This window comes from Dicentrarchus labrax, unplaced genomic scaffold, assembly GCF_905237075.1.
Source record: "Dicentrarchus labrax unplaced genomic scaffold, dlabrax2021, whole genome shotgun sequence".
In the NCBI taxonomy this organism is placed as follows: domain Eukaryota; kingdom Metazoa; phylum Chordata; class Actinopteri; family Moronidae; genus Dicentrarchus; species Dicentrarchus labrax.
The window spans coordinates 21,572,230-21,592,100 of record NW_026136723.1 but is presented as its reverse complement, the minus strand read 5'-3'; the positions used below and the strand labels follow the sequence as shown (position 1 = coordinate 21,592,100).

The 19,871-nt window shown below is 40.2% G+C and overlaps 1 protein-coding gene across 1 annotated transcript in view; it reads left to right on the top strand.

Moving 5' to 3' along the window:
• Positions 1-14,604, top strand: part of sdc2 (syndecan 2) — a 42,731-nt gene extending 28,127 nt beyond the window's left edge. The window contains exons 2-5 of the mRNA XM_051390297.1: positions 6,047-6,161; positions 6,949-7,121; positions 9,144-9,273; positions 12,044-14,604. Coding sequence (XP_051246257.1) covers positions 6,047-6,161; positions 6,949-7,121; positions 9,144-9,273; positions 12,044-12,207 — 582 coding nt within the window. The 3' untranslated portion in view covers positions 12,208-14,604. The remainder of the gene's footprint in view (positions 1-6,046; positions 6,162-6,948; positions 7,122-9,143; positions 9,274-12,043) is intronic.
• The last annotated feature ends 5,267 nt before the right edge of the window (positions 14,605-19,871 follow it).

The window sequence follows — 19,871 nt, the reverse complement described above, 5'->3', positions numbered from 1 at the left end:
CATACGAATCCCATCACTCTCTCCATCCAAGAGGGAGAAGAGGGAGAGATGTAAATATTACATTGACACACACACACACACTGCGAGCACATGCAGACCCAGTGCCTTTCAAGCCCTGCTGGGCATGGGCACGGTGATTTTGACAGGCTTTTAGCAGAGCAACCTCCAGGCTACAGGATTGTCTGTAGCAGTGGGTTATTTCTCATCCTCTTCCCTTTTGTGTCCACCCCCACTCTCTCTTTTATCTCACGCTCTGCTCTCCTCAGCCCTTCCTTCTCTGACTCTTCTCTGTCATCCAAGTCTTGGTCTGCAGCTCTCCGTCTTGTTGGGTCTACAGGTCAAACGGACAGAGTGACAGGGAGACGCAGTCAGACAGACCGACAGTGTGGAAGCTGCCCTCCCGCTGGCTTATTAGTTCATTAGCGGGCAGGGATGCCAGTAACGGCAGCTCTTCTCACGGCTAATAGAGGGCATACATTGCTAGCTACTCGCTCATTATGGCAGCTCACCCTCCTTCTTGTTCACTTTCACTTCGCTCTGTCTGTGGCGGTCCCTATGTCTCTTTCCCCCTCACTACCACTGAGCTTGGTCTGACTATGTAGGATCTGCTTGTTAGGGTGTCCAAATGAGGCTGTCTTTGTGTGTCAGTGTGTGTGCTTATACCCATATGTGGCCTTGAGTGTGTCTTCATCATTAGGGCGAAACCTTCCCATGTTCAAAGTTAGTTCCAGCAAGGCCACACCAAAGCTGATTGGAACTAGAATTTGAAATAATGGTCACTGCTTTGATAATTTAGGCTGTCGAATAGATCTTCACTTATTATCAGAAGACTCGATTACTCAGTTAAATACATGCAGATTTACCTGTTTTGAATCAGGTATGCTGTTGTGCTGTGGTAAGTGACGATTACAGAATAATAGTGTTAACAGTGGCACAAGAGAAGAGTCAATAAGTCAGAGAAATGACTTGATAGTGTCAGTTAAACGGCAGCAACAACATCATTACCCAATAAGGAGCAACTGGTGTGTGTGTGTGTGTGTGTGTGTGTGTGTGTGTGTGTGTGTGTGTCTGTGTGTGTGTGTGTGTGTGTGTGTGTGTGTGTCTGTGTGTGTGTGTGTGTCTGTGTTTTTGTGTGTGTGTGGTTTTTCCATTCTGGGCTACTGTATAAACATGGCAGTTTAACATGGTTGCCTCAGTTCTTATTTTCAGGTGATTATACACTCATGAAAACATGCCTTTAACTATTTTTATTCCATTTCTGCCAACTAAATCCTCCTAAATGTTACACACTGGACTTTTTAAAGTTCAAGAGATCAGTGATGTGACTGCATTCCATAATAAGAATGCAACGAGCTGCGTTAGTGGAGTGCACAATGAAACACCATTAGTACTAGATTTGTGAGTTTGAATGTTTATCAGACACCATAACACTGTATAAAAAACCTCTTTTTAATACTATGAAAGATGATACAACTCTGGGTAAACAGCAGAAATACTGCGTTATTATTACAAAGTGTTTGTACCAGTTTGGTTGGCCAACACTGCAGCAAACATTGAGCCGGGTTAAACTTTTTTGATGGACGACTTTGCATAGGGCTAATGTAGGTATGAACGTGGCCTCCCTTTTTTTTTTGTGTTGCTGCACACCAAGGCGACATGTCGCTTTGAGAATGTTATCCTTTGTGTATCTAAACTATACTGCACATGCACTGTTACTCAGGAGATGTTTGCCTCCTCTCTCTCTCTGCCACAGTGCTCCAAGGCTTCTTCTTTTTTTTTTTTCTTTCCACGGAAGAAGGACACTGGACTAGCGGAAATTACAAATCAGTGAAAACCAGACACCAAAGATTAGTTATTAACAATTACTGTGGATTATCATTGATTTTCTGTGTACTTTTTTCACTGATAAAAGTCAAACAAGCGCCTCAATTTCCACATGATAATGTGACATACAGTACTGTACAGCATATCCTCCTCGCCAACTATATACAACAGTCTTACTATCAATACAGCAACCCAGTAAGCCTTCAGAAAGCTTAGTTAAAGATCCCTTCGCTACAATAATTACTTTACATTAATTAATGGCTGCTTATTACTTAAGATTCAAAACTAAATTACTGCACGTCTTAAATTTTTATTTTAATGGATTCACAAAACTTTAATATCACATTAGGTTTTATATTTAGTGAATGAGGTTTTGGTAACTAAGGAGGTATGAGTCAGTAGACTTTTTCAGATGGGATTTAGAAATTGTTCTCCATCATTGGAGAACATCCACCGCCAAAAAAGAAATGATAAGTTGCTAAATTAGATATTTCCAACAAGATCCATTTTACAAGCTCTCATTGCCCTTCTCCAAATAACACTGCTGCAGGGTTTTTTCAGATAATTGCTCCTTAGGCTAGAGCAGCCACTGCCATAGCGAAGCAACCTTATAAAAGTGGGGTCCTCTGCAGGGCTGCATCTGTCAGCTAACTGGTTTTTCAGTGTCCAGTCTGCTTAACTTGTCGGCGGATTGATGTCTGGTTCAGCTCAGAGTCCGATAAGCCCAGAAGCAGAGACTACCTGTAAATGTCAGTGGATTGATAAAGAGAGTGAAGTTTATCGGGCTCGTGTGTGTGTGTGTGTTGGTGATAGAGAAAGTCAGCTTTATCAAGTTTATATTGTGTACGCATGCTTGCTAGTTTGTGCATGTCCCTGTGTGTCCGATAAAGTCAGTGAAGTTTATCGAGGTCAAACAGACTGTTTCCTCCTCTCAGATCTGCACTGATTTGGCGTTGCCGTGGTGCTTGTACAGTTGAACCTCTCTAATCCATACACACTTTGTCCAAACTGTTGAAACATGAAGATTACAAAGGGGTCTGAAATGAACAGGTCCTACTATCACTGAGCTTCTGTTTGTCTGGGTGCATAATATCCAAGGTCTTTTTTGTGAGATGCTTTCGTGTTTTTTTTGGCGTTTTTCTTTCCATTAAGAAAGAAAATCTTGTGAACTCTGTAAACTTTCTGTCGCTACCATAAATACAATGCACTTGCATTTCATATCTTGGTCTTATATGATTGTAAACTGAATATCTTTGGTTTTCAAACTACAGGTTGAACACAGGCCATTTCAAGAGCCTAACATGGACTCTGGGAGCTTGTCATTTTCCACTATTTTCTAACATTCTTTACACCAAATGATTAATTGAGAATATAATCACTAGGTTAATTGATAATTAAATTAATCGTTAGTTGCAGCCCTTATACTGTATCATAAGGGCTTCTTGGATAAAGAAAGAAAAAATAAAACCAAATTAGCTACCTGCTTGTGCATCACTATGCATATATTCATCCATTTATTCATTTAACAAGTCAGGAGAAAGTGTTTTCATTATAATTACATTATCTTTGAAATCTACATTTAATGGGCCCAAGGGGCAGTTAAAGCTTCGTACTTACTTACGTTACTACTCTTTACGCATTTCTTCACACGTTTCCATGCATGTCTGTGCGATGTCATGTTATATGCTCAATTGCTCACTCTAATGTGTGTGTATGCATAATCAATGAATGCTTGCATACATTTGTAAACCTTGTCCGCTCATGCGTGCATGTGTGTGTGGCCTCTATCTCATTAGTGCCCTTTGTCACCATTTGATCTGTGGCCTCCCTCCTTTTGGTTCATTGTGCTCATATCACCAATGCATTAAGACCTGTGGACCGCATGGGAGGATGAATTGGTTTGCCGGCTGTTGCTCTAGAGGTGGGGAGGGGGTTGTGTTTGGAGGAGAAGAAGGCAAGAAAGGTTAAGATAAAGTTGCTTTGAACAAATTCTCTCTTTGATCAGGCGGCTCAGCGGTGAAAGGCCTTTCTTACAAAAGTCAGAGCCAGTTGAGAGAGGGGAGATGGAGATGCGTATTGTTGTGTTTCATCTCTCATGTCTTTCTTTTTCCCTTTTCACACAGTTGTAAGCTGTGTGTATTCCCTGCTTCTTTGTTATGGAGAATGCCCGGCCTCTCTTTCATGACTCCACACAAACACACATATGCATATACAATGACTTAAAAGCACTACTCAACACACTCACATCAGAATACTAAGAGTAATTGGAAATGCTGAGATGCAGCAGGGGTGTAACTGAAAGAAGACATTTTCTCTGCTCTCGCTTTTAGTGCTAAAATGATTTGTTGATTCATCCATTAAGTGAACAGCAAATGAATCTGCAACAACTTGGATAATCAGTTCACCATTAAAGTCATTTGTCAAGCAAAATTGCCCCAATATTTGTTTGTTCCAGCTTCTCAAATGTGTTTTATATCTCTATAAATTGAATGTATAAGGGCTTTGGACTGCTGGCCACAAAACAAGCAACCTGAAGATGCTATGTTGATCTCTAGGAAATTATGATGGGATTTTTCTATTAACTATTTTTAACTTCAGCAATACCTAACACATCATATAATAAGAAAAAATATAAACCACTGATACCCTACAAGTCACGTCCAAACAAATAATGTATAAAACAGGAAAGAGATTATTTCCCTTGCATGCCTGTTCTTCAAGGTTAACAAAAAACATTTATTTCCTGCCAAGCCAATTGATTATTTCCTCCAGTCCAACTTTATTCAACCTCAGGTTTATCGGTACAGCATCCTAAAAGCAGACCAGGAACTGTAGCAACCAGCTTAATGGGTGCAGTAGACACAAACACACAGGGATGATATATTGTGGGGTCTCTTTTGTACTTTCTCTTTTTTTTCTCAAGCAAGACTATCAGTATAGAAGCTGACCACAGAATAGGAGTTGAATGGATGTTACCATGGATGCATTTATAGCTATTCACACACACTCAACTCAACACATAGTTACGTGTACCCTACACACACTAACAGCTGTCATATTTAAGTGTCGAATATACATCTGCCTCTAGAAAGGCACTTAGAGCAAAAACTCAATTCTATTATCTTATTTCTCATTAAAACCCCAACTTATACGCCATGCGAGGAGGTGCCTTTAGAACAAACAGGCACTGTTAAACTGTGGTCTTTTCATCCAATCACTCCATTAAGCCGGAACACAAACATTCCCACCACTCAGGCTTGTTGTCTAGACAACGATGCTGTGGGAGAGGCAACATATTCTGATTGGACAGTTACCTGTGTGGCCATACTTCATTAAAGTCATAGAATGAGTATTCTAGCAGTGTCGCTCTAGGGATGGCAGCGTTGATCTGAACATCACTCTGGACCAGACTGAAATAGCTCGACAGTTATTGGATGCATTGCCATTCATTTCATACTCTGATTCATGGTTCCCTGAAGATGAGTTTACACTCATCCAGTGAAATACCTCAACCTCTCCTGGATGGATTGACACAAGTTCTTGTACTAATAGCAAACATTATCATGCTAACACACTAAACTAACATGGTAAACAACTTCCTGCTAAACATCAGCAATGTAGCATCCATGTTGGGATCCTAAAGTTAGCATTTAGCTCAAAGTACCAGTGTTTCTAAGTACAGCATCCCTCAGTTAGTCTTGTTTGATGGGAAGCTCTTATAGCTCAGATCTGATCTATTGATACTAGCTATCTCTAAGGCCATACACTCAGCTTAACATTTGTGTCTGCATTGTGCACTAAATCTTACTTTATAGCAGATACAAGAGACAGATTGTTATGCAGACACACATAACAAAGTGAAATATTTGTGCTATTTAAAGTGGACTAATGATACAAGCCTTGAAAGGATTTTATGTTTGCCAATTAAAGAAATAATCACCAACTGAAGTGTCGTGTCAAAGCAAAAGAGGCTGCGATTAATGATTTAAATGCTAGAATTAAAATGTAGAATCAGAGAGTCTAGTGTCTGTCTGTGGTGAATACTGAAACAACCAATGCGTGATTTCAGTAAACAGCAAATATGCGGAAACATTCAAAAGGTTTTCACTTTGTTGCTGTGATGTGGTGCAGAATGAAAACGTTCACATGGACTTCTATAAATAGACATGTGTAAGCAGACCAGCATTAACCCTCAACACATTGTCACCTTGTTGTCTTGCAGATAGCAGAAGCAGCCAAGACTTCCTCTCAGACTGATGACTTGTACCTGGATGACACAGGCTCAGGAGGATACTACCCTGAAGATGATGACGACTTTAACTCAGGGTCTGGCTCAGGTAAGTCCCATTTACACACAACTCTCACACACACACACACACACACACACACGCAGCCTTGGGTAAAGACACACATACACTAGCAAGCTCAGCAGGCAACTACTAAGAGGCGTGATGACATTCATTTTCAAGTCTGCAGGTACGTTTTAATGAACACTACGTTTTTCCATCTTTCACCAGCAGACTAAAATTGTGTCATCACTTCCTTCCTCCACCTCTCTCCCCTTTCTCTTACTCTCTTTGTCTATTGTTTCACCGCCTCTCTTTCTCTCCCTCGATTTCAATTGAGATTGCCTTGTCACCCAGACTGCCGTGAGCAAAGTGTGCAAATTTTACATGTCTTTATTTTATTAGCTTCTCTGCTCTACTCGCTTTAAGCACCATTAAAACGCTCGTTCCTTTGTCAAAAGTAACTCTTCTTTCTGAGAGAGTTGTTTAACTGCAGTGAGAGAAGGTCATGCAAGGTGAAAGGAGACAGGACTGTGATCAATAGCTCTCTGCTTGCCACTCTGTATTCTATAGGAGATTCAAACTGTAAATAATATATTACAATTAAATCCACAGAGTGTGAAGTTAAGCAAGACAAATTGTATGACTGTGGGCATAAAATATTGATAACATGCCCATATTTCCACATACACACAAAATAATCTTTACATTTCTTACTTTATTTATAAATTGAGTGAATTATTGCCCCTACACGTGCTGCAGATTTACCGAGCAAACGTTTTGCAACCTGCCCTTTTAATGGAAAGACATTATTTACCTGTCGCCTTCTTTCTCCCAGGTGGAGGTGAAGAAGTGATTGAGGAAACAGTGACTGTCAGTGTGGTTTATATCGAGCCCAATGCAGCAGAACCCACCCAGGACTCCACCAAAGATTTCACCCCAAGGGTGGAGACAGCCACGGTCAGAGAAAAGGCCGGGGACAGCACACCCAGGAAACCACTCAGAACAGAGGTAAGAAGTGTAGCCCTACCAATACAGGCTTTTTGGGGCTGATACCGACATTTATATTTGAGAGTTTAAAAAATCTGATGATTATATACACCGACCAGCCATAACATTATGACCACCTGGACACCCTGGTGGTGATAATGTTATACAGCCCCATACGCAGCAGCCAGGCTAGCTGTTTCCCCCTGCTTTCAGTCTTCAGCTAAGCTAAACATCTCTCTCTCAGGACATGAGAGTTTAATCTACCTCTAAAACTTGGCAAGAAAGTGAACAAGCACATTTCCCAAAATGCTGAATTATTTATTTAAGTAGACATTTTGTACTTGACAACTTGTGTGATACTGTTAATGCCCTGATGTATTGCAGTACAGGGTGTTCTAAACGGCTTAAAAGGTCCACAATCAATTTTTTAAAGTATGTTTAACTACTAAAAATATAGAAATCTATTAAGATATCCCATCCATAAACAATTTCTACATGTCTTCTAGTGTGAACCTCTTGCCATGTGCTTTAGTGTAACCAAGTTTATTATATTATGACATTATGCAACTTAAAATCATTTATAATCATGGTGGCACATTTTTTACTTTCCTGACTTGACAGAGAGCGACACAGTACCTCGCTATGTCTTTGCCTGACCTAGTATGCATCAAATCCCCAGTAATACCAGGAACCGTGAGGTTGCTTTCAGGATAAAGATCAAGTGCTCATGTCAATTCTCAATGTTTTCGCTCCATTGCAAATTATGGAGGATTACATCTCTCTCGGACATAATCACATATTCTGGAACCATCCTAGATCTCACTTCTGTGTTGTACTCTTACTGTACTGTACTGGATACTACATCTGTTTGGGATTAGTCATCAAGGTCTCAACCCTCTAAGCCAAGCCTACCTGGCCCTGTTCCATTTTTTTCCTCTTGCCCCTGCCACTACTCCCTTAGCCAAATACACTGGCTCTGTTCCATTTTGGTTCTTTGCTCCCTTCTCTAGTGTTATTGGAAAAACGCATGGGATACATGGGCCCAGGTCCATTCCAGATACTTTGCTTCTTTTCCTAGACTCCAAAAAAAACCTTGGGGTCACTGGCTTGTTTTTAAGCCTATTTTTTTTCTTTTTAGCCTTCCACTAATCTTTTTGGGCAATCTGGATTTGTTCCATTTTTTTCTCTGACCTGCTTCTATAGCTCACTGGCCAGGTTCCATTTTGCGGACCAGTGAAACCCTCACTTTTTTGTTAAAAAAAGTTAAACCTTTTTATTACTGAAATACCCTTATTTGCTTTCTCAAGCGTTAGATTAGAAGATTGATACCCATCACATGTCTATGTTGTATAAGAAGCTATAGCCAGCAGCTCATTAGCTTAGCTTAACATAAAGACTGGAAACGGGAAAACAGTTAGCCTGGCTCTGTCAAAAGGTAACAACATCCACCAACCAGAACCTCTAAAGCTCACTAATTAACACAATGTATCTCAGTTGTTTATATCTTGTTTGTTGTGGGAGTATTTCTTGGCCAAGTGCAGTGGAATCCCGGAGTCTTGTAGAACCACAAATTATCTTTTTTTTTACGGATCAGTTTTTGTGTAGTTAAACAAACAGATATAACCTGTTAATAAGTGGGCTTTATAGGTGCTGGTAGGTGGATTTACTTACTTTAGGACAGAGCCAGGCTTGCTGTTTCCCTGTTTCCAGACTTTATGCTAAGCTAAGCTAACCTGTTGCTGGCTTTAATTTCCTATTGAACTGACAGATATGAGAGTGATATTAGTCTTTTCATCTAACTCTCAGCAAGAACGTAGGCATATTTCCCAAAATGTCAAGAAATTTCATAAATATTAAGTTATGAATGTACCAGGGGAGGAATTTAGGGATTATGCCTGAACACCTGAATGAACTCAAGTCATCTAAACACGCAGAAAAGGAATATTGGAGGACAGAATGCGAAAAGTCGGCCGGCAATAAAACAACCTTAATCTCTCTTCTTCCTCTTCTATTTCTCTTCCTGTCTTCCTTCTTCTCATGCAGGCACCAGTGCCAGTTACAGAGGACATGCAAAGGAACCAGATGACTAGTACAACTAGTGCCCCCGGCTCACCCCAGGAGGCCATCGAGGTCCGCACTGAAAACCTCTTCCAAAGGACAGAGGTGTTGGCAGGTATGTGTCGTAATAAAGACATCTCTTCTTTGGAAATTGCTTAAGTCAAATGAATAGTAGAAATACGTGTCTCATTGTACTTCAGTTTGTGCTCTAAATTAAGTTCTCGTAATATATTTGGACATCGGCTGGATTGCATGGCAACTTTTTTATCAAAGGCAATGCCCAGATCTCTTTAATGTGACAAATGAGCCCAGATATAATGAGGGCTATTATAAAGGAATAATTCCACATGGTAAATGCACATATTAGCTTTCTTGCTAACAGTTAGATGAGAAGATTGTTACCACTCTGTCTGTATGGTACACATCAAGCTACCGCCAGTAGCATAGCTTAGCACAAAGACTGAAAACAGGGGGAAATGGCCCATAACCCCCTGTAAAACCACACCTTGTTTTTACACTTTGGTTTATGTAAAAATTAAACAACGTAGGTACAACTTCTTAATTACTGAGCTTTAGAAGTGCTGCTAGAGGGATTTTGTTACCTTTACACAATTCCCCTGATTCCAGTCTGTATGCTAAGCTAAGCTAAACTTCTCTCAGCCTTAGCTTCATATTCATAACTTGAAAAGAAAGCATATTTCTCAAAATGTGGAATTATTCCTTTAATATTTGAAGACTTGAGCTTTCAGTTTGATGCTCAACCAATATATTTTGGTTAACTGTGTTTATTTAGTTTGCTGTCTAATGTTTCTCAAATTCCTATACGTTACAACACGTCGATATTTTTCAGCTCAGTCTCGGAAATCTTGGGAAAAAAATGACTAATGTCTACCCCACCTGAACCACTTCTGAAAATAATTACTTTTAATAAACTCCATCTGCGTCCCTCCGTGGGACCTTGCAGAGTTCACAGCCTTGTGGGTGTTTCAAGTGTGTGTGTCGCTCGCTTTGAATACATAAGAGGGTGGAAAGGAAATTATCAAACTCGGAATCACTGTGCTCTCTGATGCCGTCTCTCTTTCCCTGCGTGTCTGAAGCAAACATTGATTGGCACCTCACTTTTACTTTGTTGTGATATCCATCTGGTGTTGGCAATATGCAGAAACAACATCAACAAGGACAAATCAGGACAGGCTCAGTTAGATGAGAACTGTGCTCACATCTCTCTCCTATTGATGGTCTCGTTTCATCTTTTGCATATTGTTGTTGGACTGTGGTAGAAAGAAAGAGCACTGCCTGTAAAAAGTCTTCGGATAAATCTTAAAGTAAATACATATATCCTATACCTGGGTCGCGTTCGCTGATCTCTCCTTTCTCTAGCACGTCCTACCCTTCTTCTAGATTATAACTATTACTCTTCATCTCCCTCATGACTTCTATAATCATAATCTAATTTTCATTCGCTCTGCATTGCGTTACTGCTTCTTGGAGCCTCAGCAGCAGGGTGTGTGCCATGATCTCTACCCATGGGGCTGTGAGGCCAGTCAACATGTGGAAATGTAAAGTGGAGCAGAGGGCAAACTGTAGCACCAGGAGAGACCTTAAACAGATTAGGAAGCTATAAAAAAAACCCATACAGGCATAATTGGGAGGGAGAGTGAAATTGGCCCATGTGGCGAGTTAGGAGCATTAGTGAGGAGAGTCAGGGTCAAAGCTGGAGGGGGGGGGGGGGCATTTCTTAATACAGCCCAGGTGGACTTTATTCAGATATACCTTAATGCTGTTGGTGGTGTAGCATACAACGTGTCCTTTATGGAAGTTTAACCCAACAATGACGGCCCTGCATGGATATCTGCTGGGTTTATGGATCTAGGATGTCCAAGTTCTTGAAAATATCCACAAACAAATCAGCCAGTTCACCCTTGCACGATTGTCACAGCTTGGCACAATGCATGGTCACACCTGACCCACAACACCCTACACCAGATCTGGCACCACATACCCAGCCCAGACGTGTGGTGAAACATTTCTCAGACAAGAACATGACCTCTTGCACATATCATTACAGTGCCAACATCATAATTTGTCACAAACTCCCCAAATAAAGTCTGCTACAAAAATGATTCCATCCCTAAAAGGATGACTATCTATATATATATATATATATATATATATATATATATATATATATATTATATATGAAAGGTTTTTATAATCATCCAACCAGAAGAACTCATCAGAAATGAAGGATCTTATGGCTGGGTGTCTTTCTGCGTCACTGTCAATATTTAAGACTTGCGATGAGATTTATCAGCCAATTCGGGAATAGAAATAGGATTTACTTCAAGTCATGCTGGACTGGTTGCTGTTTGTTTGTCCCCATTGGATTTATTCGACTGCTAAGCAATGGAACCAATACCATCAGCTTCTTCCTCTTAAGCCCCAGTCGGCAGTCACTGATTGGAATACAGACCATCGACTCAGCCACGCTTGGACAACACGCCCCTGTGTACCAATCAAGGATCAGAGCCATAATATCCTATAAATGGAACACTAACTTTTAAACTCACCAACAGGACACACCTTAGAAGACGTGAAACGACACAGAGACTGGTTGACTTTTGTATCTCTCAAGATAAATTGAGGGTTTCAACAATCAGCTGCGACGGCTGCCATTTAGTTTCACCACATATAAGCCTTCAGTTTTGATAATTTGCTGGCATCGGAACTGAAATGTGCTGCAACAATTTACAACAATAGCAGATACAGCTAAAATGAACCGTGTGTTGTAATTGATTGCACAAGATAGAAGAGTGCACTCATTAGGACGCATTCAGTCTGAGCATCGATAGTTACCTTCCCTTTTCTGTCTCTGCCTCTCTCAGCTGTTATTGCAGGTGGTGTGATCGGCTTCCTGTTCGCCATCTTCCTCATCCTCCTCCTGGTCTACCGCATGAGGAAGAAGGATGAGGGCAGCTATGACCTGGGAGAGAGGAAGCCCTCCGGCGCAGCCTATCAGAAGGCCCCAACCAAGGAGTTTTATGCATAAAAGTTGGCCCCTCCCCGTCATCAGAACGACAAATCGCGAGTGACTGTCAGAAACAGTCCATGGCAACAGCGAACCTGTTCAAACACAACAAGAAACAACTTGATTTAAGGAAAAATAGCATAAAGGAAAGCTTTTGCATAGAGTATTGTAATTAAGACCTTTTCTTTTCTTTCTTCTTTTTTTTTTTTTAAAAATGAAAACCAAGCATTTCTCATTTTATGGCGAATCTCAGTGTATTTAAACATTTTGTGTATTATTTGAAAAGGCTGAAAAAATAAAAATAGGATCTGTAAAGGCGAGGAAATTAATCGCGTCTGTCTTCTGTCAAAGGAGCTGTTTTTAGTCGCTGACTACTTTTAACTGTAGCAGTATGTTATTTGTAAAGAAAAAAAAATTTAAAGTGGAAATAATTGAATATAATTATTCTGTATCAATCCTACTTTCATTTTTTTCTTTTTCTTTTGTCCTAGCATGTCTGATGTTGATCTCTAAAGGTGTATTACATTAATTTATCTTTTCTCTGATGTTAAAAAAAATGCCTTTGTAGTTTTGATGAAGCTCTTTGGTCTTCATATTAACGCTGTTAATGGTCAATGTAAATGTTCTCCCTTCAGGTTACAATGTTTATTATTTGCTCTCATCAGTTTTTTTAGTCAAGCGTGAGCGTATCATTATGTCTTGTTTATTTGTTTGTTCTCTCCTCGGTGTAGCCTTTTTTTTTTTTTTTTTTTTTTTTTTTTTTTTCTCGACAGCATTTTATTTTCACACCAGGTCTTTAAAAGATAAAAATAAGTGTGTCAGGGCTCAAGAAAAATCACAAATCTCACTTCTGTTTTATGTCTCGCTGAACTTCTTTTCTATTTAAATGCATTCTCGTTCACATTGCACAATCACTGCTTTTGCTTCCCAGTGCTGTCCTGCAGCTTTGTGTGTATGTACAAAGTGTTTTGGGGTGAATTTTCTTCTCCATGGCTTGTGGTGTTTTTGGCCCGAAGCCACCTCCCTCCCCGATGCGTCCCCTGAGTTTACTGACTGCACCCAAACTCTGCTAGCACCCCTCTCTGTTTACCCTAACCTCCCTCAATCCCACCTTCTTTTTAATCAGATTGGAGCACGGCCAGTCGAGTTGTCAACCCCCAACTACCCCCACCTCCCCCCCACTCACTCTCTTTCTCAGCTGCATGGAGCCACCCGGGTAGCCTGGTGTTATTGTCCGAGTCCCAGTGTTGATGCTTTTAGGCCCAAAGATCTGCTCACTGAAGGCCTGCTACTGCTTGGACGCAAATAAAACCAGGCCAGGACTGATTCCCCACATGTAGAGCACATACCTCTGCAGCAAACCCCACAAGAACCCCCCGCCCCGAAACCCAGTTTCTCTCAGAGGGACTGATAAATAAGGCTGCACAGAAAATGTAAGACTCCAGTGTTATGTCTGAATAGTCTTTGACAAGACACTCACGTTGAGGGCTATTCATGTTTCTTTAGCAGTCAGGCGCAGGCATTTCAAAAGAGCCTCTGTTGAGAGATGAGGTTGTTTACCAGGTTTAAAACCTCCACAAGGTGTTTTGTTTTGATGCCATTTTGCATCCCCCAATTGAGTTAAACCGAATAAAAGGCCACAAAATAGCTGTTACAAAATAGCCACGTAGCTACATCAAATAAAAACAAGTTACTGTCTTCTCCTTTTTTTTTTTTCTAACATTACATTAACTTGCTCTGAAGAGACACGTTTGTCCGGCAGGTTTGTGAAGTTGCCTTTTTCAGCTGTACAGTAATGTGAAGTAGATACAGTAGATGCTGTCACATTGTCTAAACTCCTAACACCACCCACACAGAGCTGTTCATCCCTCTACCTCTTATCCCTCGTGTTTCAGTCTGTCTAGGATCCTTTTGGTTGTCCACTTCCATCCTCTTTACCCCCGTCTCTTGTTGTCCGTTCTCGTCATAGAACTTAAGGTACTGAACTATACTGAAAAACCCAAAGACTCACAGTATTTCTACTCCCACCATCCTCTCATACCCCACCCCCTCCACCATGGCCACATCATGTTGTTTCCTCATTCTCTTTTTCTTCACTCTTTTGTTGTTTTTTTTCTTTCTATTAGAGACCTGACCTTTGAGTCCAATTGCTTATTAGTATATGAAAAGATATATAAATATATATAAATGTATATTCACAAATGTTTTAAACCTTCAAAGTGCCTACCATTTGGAAATGTACTTGCTCGAGGTGAGCATGTGGCAGGTGTGTACACACAGGAGGGGTGTAAACGACTTGACTGGCATTCTGTGAGCATGGATGACTGTAATGGTAACTTTTTTTTAGTCTTACAAAAGCTGACAGTATTGTACCTATAAGTTGAAACAACACTACTGAATAAACATTGTGGCCTAATATCCAACTGTGTCTGCCATCTTGTTTTAAAACCACACTTGTTTTTTTCCCCTCCCTGATTAGTTAATAATAATAATATCTTGGTAAATCAGCATTGAATCTTGAGCTTGAAGGATGTAGCACCTCTGTGGTGACTTAGGTTACGGGTCTTTCAAGTGTTTTTAAATTTCCAGTTGATGGAAAACTCCCAGTGTGACTTGTGTGAAAATTAATTGCAAACAGTTTATAGAATGCATTAAGTTGTAAAAAAGCAAAAATGTCAGTTATTACTTCATTGCAGCTTGTCAAATTTGAGGGTTTGCTGCTTTTATATGTCTTGGATAATTGTAAATATGAAATCTTTGGTTTTCTAACTGTTGGTTAGACAAAACAAGCATTTTTAAGATGTTACCATCAGCTTTTGTAACATTGAGGGCAATCTATTTGAAGAAGTTGAATATCATATGCATAATGTTTTTATTGTTTATGTTTGTACGGTAGCCCAGAAGGGACAAACCAAACACTGGTGCTATATAGGGGCGTTCACGTCACCATAGTTTCTTGATGAAACAAGGGAGTAAAATGAAAAAAGATTAAATAGGCAAGATACAACATGTTAATTTGTGAGATTTAGAAGTGCACCTTTTTTTTCACTTTGGACAGAGCCATGCTAGCGCGTTCCCTGGTTCCCAGTCATTAATTCCATATAATTCCATTATGCTAGACTACGGCTAAGCTAAACTAATCGACTCCTAGCTCTGACTTTTAACGGACAGACATGAGAGTGGTATCAAATATGTTTTCTTTTTTTTTATAAATACCTTTGAGAAAAGATTTCCCTTTTTTTTGTAAAAAGTTGAGAACAGATGTAACGTGTAAAAGCTTTGGTAGATTTTTTAAAACTTTGCACAGCTGGCTCTTTCCCTCTGCTTCCAGTCTGTATGCAGAACTCAGCTTTCCATTTGCAGCTTTAAGTTCATATGTTTACTATTATATACTTTTTTATTATAAATACAATAAAGCAGAGATTTCTCCAGGGATCTATTACCAAGTGTTTTTGTCTGAAAAGTTGAGAGCAGACGCCTTGCTGCACGGCTCATTAACTACTTTAAAAAACGTCTCCAACAAAGAGCTCATTTGGCTAATTATTCAAAGGTAAGCCTTTCTTACTATGGTTACCCTAAAGCCAAAAATACCCCACAGCAATGCTGTCATCAAAAAAAGTATCTCTGTATCTATAAATAGAACACGGAACATTTAAAAAGTAGGTCTGCCTTTAATACTCAGCAGCACATTCGCACTCTTAACATTACTTAAAGTCAAAGGGGATTATCAATGTGCAGATGAATAATCTTTATGTGGTAATGTGCTCCACCATATCATTTTAGTGCCTTAATCTCGCCCTGTTACTGAGGTAGATTAGAGTAACGGTGGGGATTAATCTCCCACAGGTTTGCACATCTTGAGTGGTGCCATAAGTGGAAAGAGAAACCAGAGAGGTTGACATGTTACTCTGAGAAAACTCTCAAGAGGGCAATTTTATTCTCGTTAACTGCTTTATTTATTCAGAGTTATTGCATAGAACACGTCAGGGCTTGCACCCTGATGTGCTGAAGTCCGTCTCTCGAAAGAGTTGCAGCAAAACTAACATGCATAGAATATCTGCTATTTCTTTGACATTTGATCCATACTGACTCGTGATTTTACAGGCTGCTTCATCACAATGGCCTTTACTCAAGAAAGCCCTAAAGACCTCCATGTGTGCCTATACCACCTTGTGATGTTCTCTTTGAAGATGAGAATGGAGGAGAGGAACTGAACATACATGCATCCGTGCATACTCAAAGTGTGTGTGTATCTGGATGAGTGTGTTAGTGTATCCATGTTCATGCATTTTGCCTGTTCGTGTATCTAACCTGAGGGGAGGCAGATCACCGGGGACAGAATAAAGCTACCTCTGGTTCACGACATGTTGTTTTAAGTGAATACTCTTCTTTCTACTCTTTTCTAAGGAATCGGGTCACTATGTTCTAATATGGTATGTGATATTTACCCAGAGGCAGTTTGTACAAGACACCCCACCAGGATAGGGGGGGAGGTGGTGCAGCAGGGAACCAATAGGAGAAGCCATTTATATTGAAGCCGATGCAGTAACCAACATTTCCCAATCTGTCTGTTCCACTCTATGCGGCTGAGTTGCACGCGTTTGCTCTCCAGTTTGTGTTGAAGTGCAACCAGGATTTATATGCTGTTTGCGTTTTGTTTAGGTTAATGTAAGGGGTCAGTATGTGTTTAGGTCAGGAGAAAGAACATGAATGTAAACCACACTTAGTCAAAGATAAAGGTGGATGGCTTTTAGACTACAATTTTAAAACCGTTTCTTCTTTCTTTTACTCTTTTGCTCACTTTCTAGCTTTTCCTTTGTCTCTTTTCTTCATTCTCTGCCTTTGTAGCTGCAGAGCTAATTCAATAAAGCCACCAGCCATCAACTGGTAGTCAGCGCCAAACCATGCAGAAACGTCAAGGAAATGGCGTCCAAGGTAAACAGGCTGTCAGGCCTCATAAGAGCTCATGGCTGGAGACTAAGCCTGGTCCCGACCAGGGTGGACACGTAGCGCCTCGCTGACCCAAACACAGAGTACAGCAGCATAGCGAGCAGGCACAACACTGCACCGCATCACGCCAATGCACATGCACAAGCCCGGCAAATACAACTGTGATAATTACAGTATGACGAAGCTCAAGTCTTGGTCCAAGCTCCAACCTCAAGTCTATATTCTTGCCTGGTGCTGGTCATCATTGTCATTGCCACAAGCCTCAGTCTCAACTCTACCAGCTGCAACCACTTGTGCACGGTGCTTTACAGCTTCAAACAAAGCAGTTTGACTGTGACTCTCATTGCACCAACTCAGGGGTCAGCAGCCTGTACCATCAAGAGAGCCATTTTTCGGACCCCCCAAAAATCTAGAGCTACAAAACATATTTGTGGCTTGTACAAGCATACCGGTAAGCCTTTGGTGTTGGTGGAAAGCTAAATAAAATTGGGATTGAAAGAAATATTCAGACAAAACAATATTAGTTATATATATTTTTTTATTAATTAATATTTGGATGCCTCTGCTGTTAAGACACTTGGCACTGGCAAACCCCTTCTCTATCCTGCCTGAGTCAAACTAAGCATTCTTTTGCAGAATGTCCTACTGGATTTAAGGTCTGACTGGTCAAATAGGACAGGGCAGATAACAGCATGAACAGTATATCCTCACCTTTCCTAAAAGCAAAGCAGTCTTAGAGCTAGTGTAATTCACCTCTGCGAGGGAGGTGAGCTCAGCTGAGTGCTTCTTAGGATCAGAGGTTTTAGTAAATATGCTTAGGAGGTAAATCATATCTAAATGTTGTGAAGAAACTGCTTCAATGTGTTGAATTTGTACAGTTTTGTGTGGGCTCAATCTCCATCTACTTTAATATTGTTCCACTTTTTAAAAGCTCTGAGTCATGTATAAAAAAGGTAATTTGGGTCTTGAAGTTTTAAAGCTTAATGATGCTTTTTACATTAGGCAGGGAAGCATAAACTAATTATGCAACGATTTTGCTTAGTTGGGATGATCCACCGGGGAATTTTAGCAATTTTAATTCCTTGGTTGCAAGTGTAAACAGAGTTGGTCCAGGTTGGGAGTGCAATGGATGACTGCTATTGTAAGGTTGTGGTTGTTGAGTTTGTTTAAACATTAAGCAATTAAGCCATCGTTGCTGCATAAAGAACAGAACATTTGGGACAGAAGAAAAATTTAATCACTACTACTAACACACATCTCTGATTAAGAGAAAAGAGGTTTTCTAGCACTTTGTTAGAAAAACGCTAACATGACGCAGAAATCAATCAAAGCCATGAAACAACAGTGCTCTAGAGTTCCATCTCTCTGAAACATTAATCTTGTTTAATAAGCACACTTTTCAGATAGCAGAATTACGTTTTGATTTAGTTTCCAATTTCCAATTTTTGGTCCACTTTAATGTGGGTCGCTGTAATTTAACAGGCTAGATAAAGGATTGAAGGAATAAGAGGATATTGTGATCTCACATTGTTTGAGTGGATTCACTCAAATTAAAACTGATTTCACAAATAAAGCTCCAGTGTGTAACATTTATAGGAGGATCTATCAGCAAATGGAATATAATAGTCCTAACTATGTTTTAATTTGTGTATAATCACCTGAAAATAAGAATTGTTGTGTTTTTGTTACCTTAGAATGAGCTTTTTATATCCACAGAGGCCGTGGGTCACCTTCCATCGAGGCCGCCATGCTGAACCACCATGTTTCTACAGTAGCCCAGAACAGACAGACCAAACACTGACTCTAGACCGGGCTGTTTGTGTTTGTCACATGATTCGCAGCCACCATAGTTTCTTCTTCACGCTTGAACGGGAAGGGTGAAGCGCCAGAGTTGCAATCTGCAACTACACCGCTAGATGCCACTAAATCCTAGACTCATTTATAAAGGTAAATGTTATAGTTATTACATCTTGTGAGCACACAAAGCATAATGGAGTACATACTGTAAGAGTATGTTTCCCCCCAAAGGATGACCACTCCCTAGCTTCGACAAAACATGTTCTACGTGGTTATTCAAACAAAGAGGAAGTATAATTTTCAGCAATGTTTTTAGGAACATTGTGAGCCAATAAAATCTAGACATTCTGCTCCAAAGCCTCCAGCTGTCCCAGTTTTTCTGACATGATTTAGAGTTATTGGCATGAGTCAGAGGTGTAAGTATCCAGGCTACATTGTTGAATGTTGGAGAGCTCCCAACAAACACTCAGCTCTTGTACCATTTACCATGAACCTGCAGAATATACAAATGAGGACGTATTAAATCTCTGATCATTTAAAATATCTAATTCTGCCTATTTTCTTCTACTTATTACTTTCTCAACAAGACATTGAACAAGATATTAAAAGGACAAGGAGTCTACAACCGCATTTGCTAATTAGCACTAAACACAAAGTACAGCTGAAGCTGATGGGATCGTCATTAGTTCTGCAGGTATTCGGTCATAAACCAAAGTATTCGACAAAGTAATGTTTTGACCTGATGATGGCTCTAGATGAAACGTTTAGGGATCACCAAAGTTATTACCATTTAGCCTGAGGGGAACAGGAATTTGTGTACTTATTTTAGGTCAGTATATGTCACTGGATAAGTTGACATTTTGACATTTTGGCAAGCTAAAGGGAAAGGTGTAAGTGATCACCAACGTCAGTCAGATTGATCCTCTGGGGACCATGAA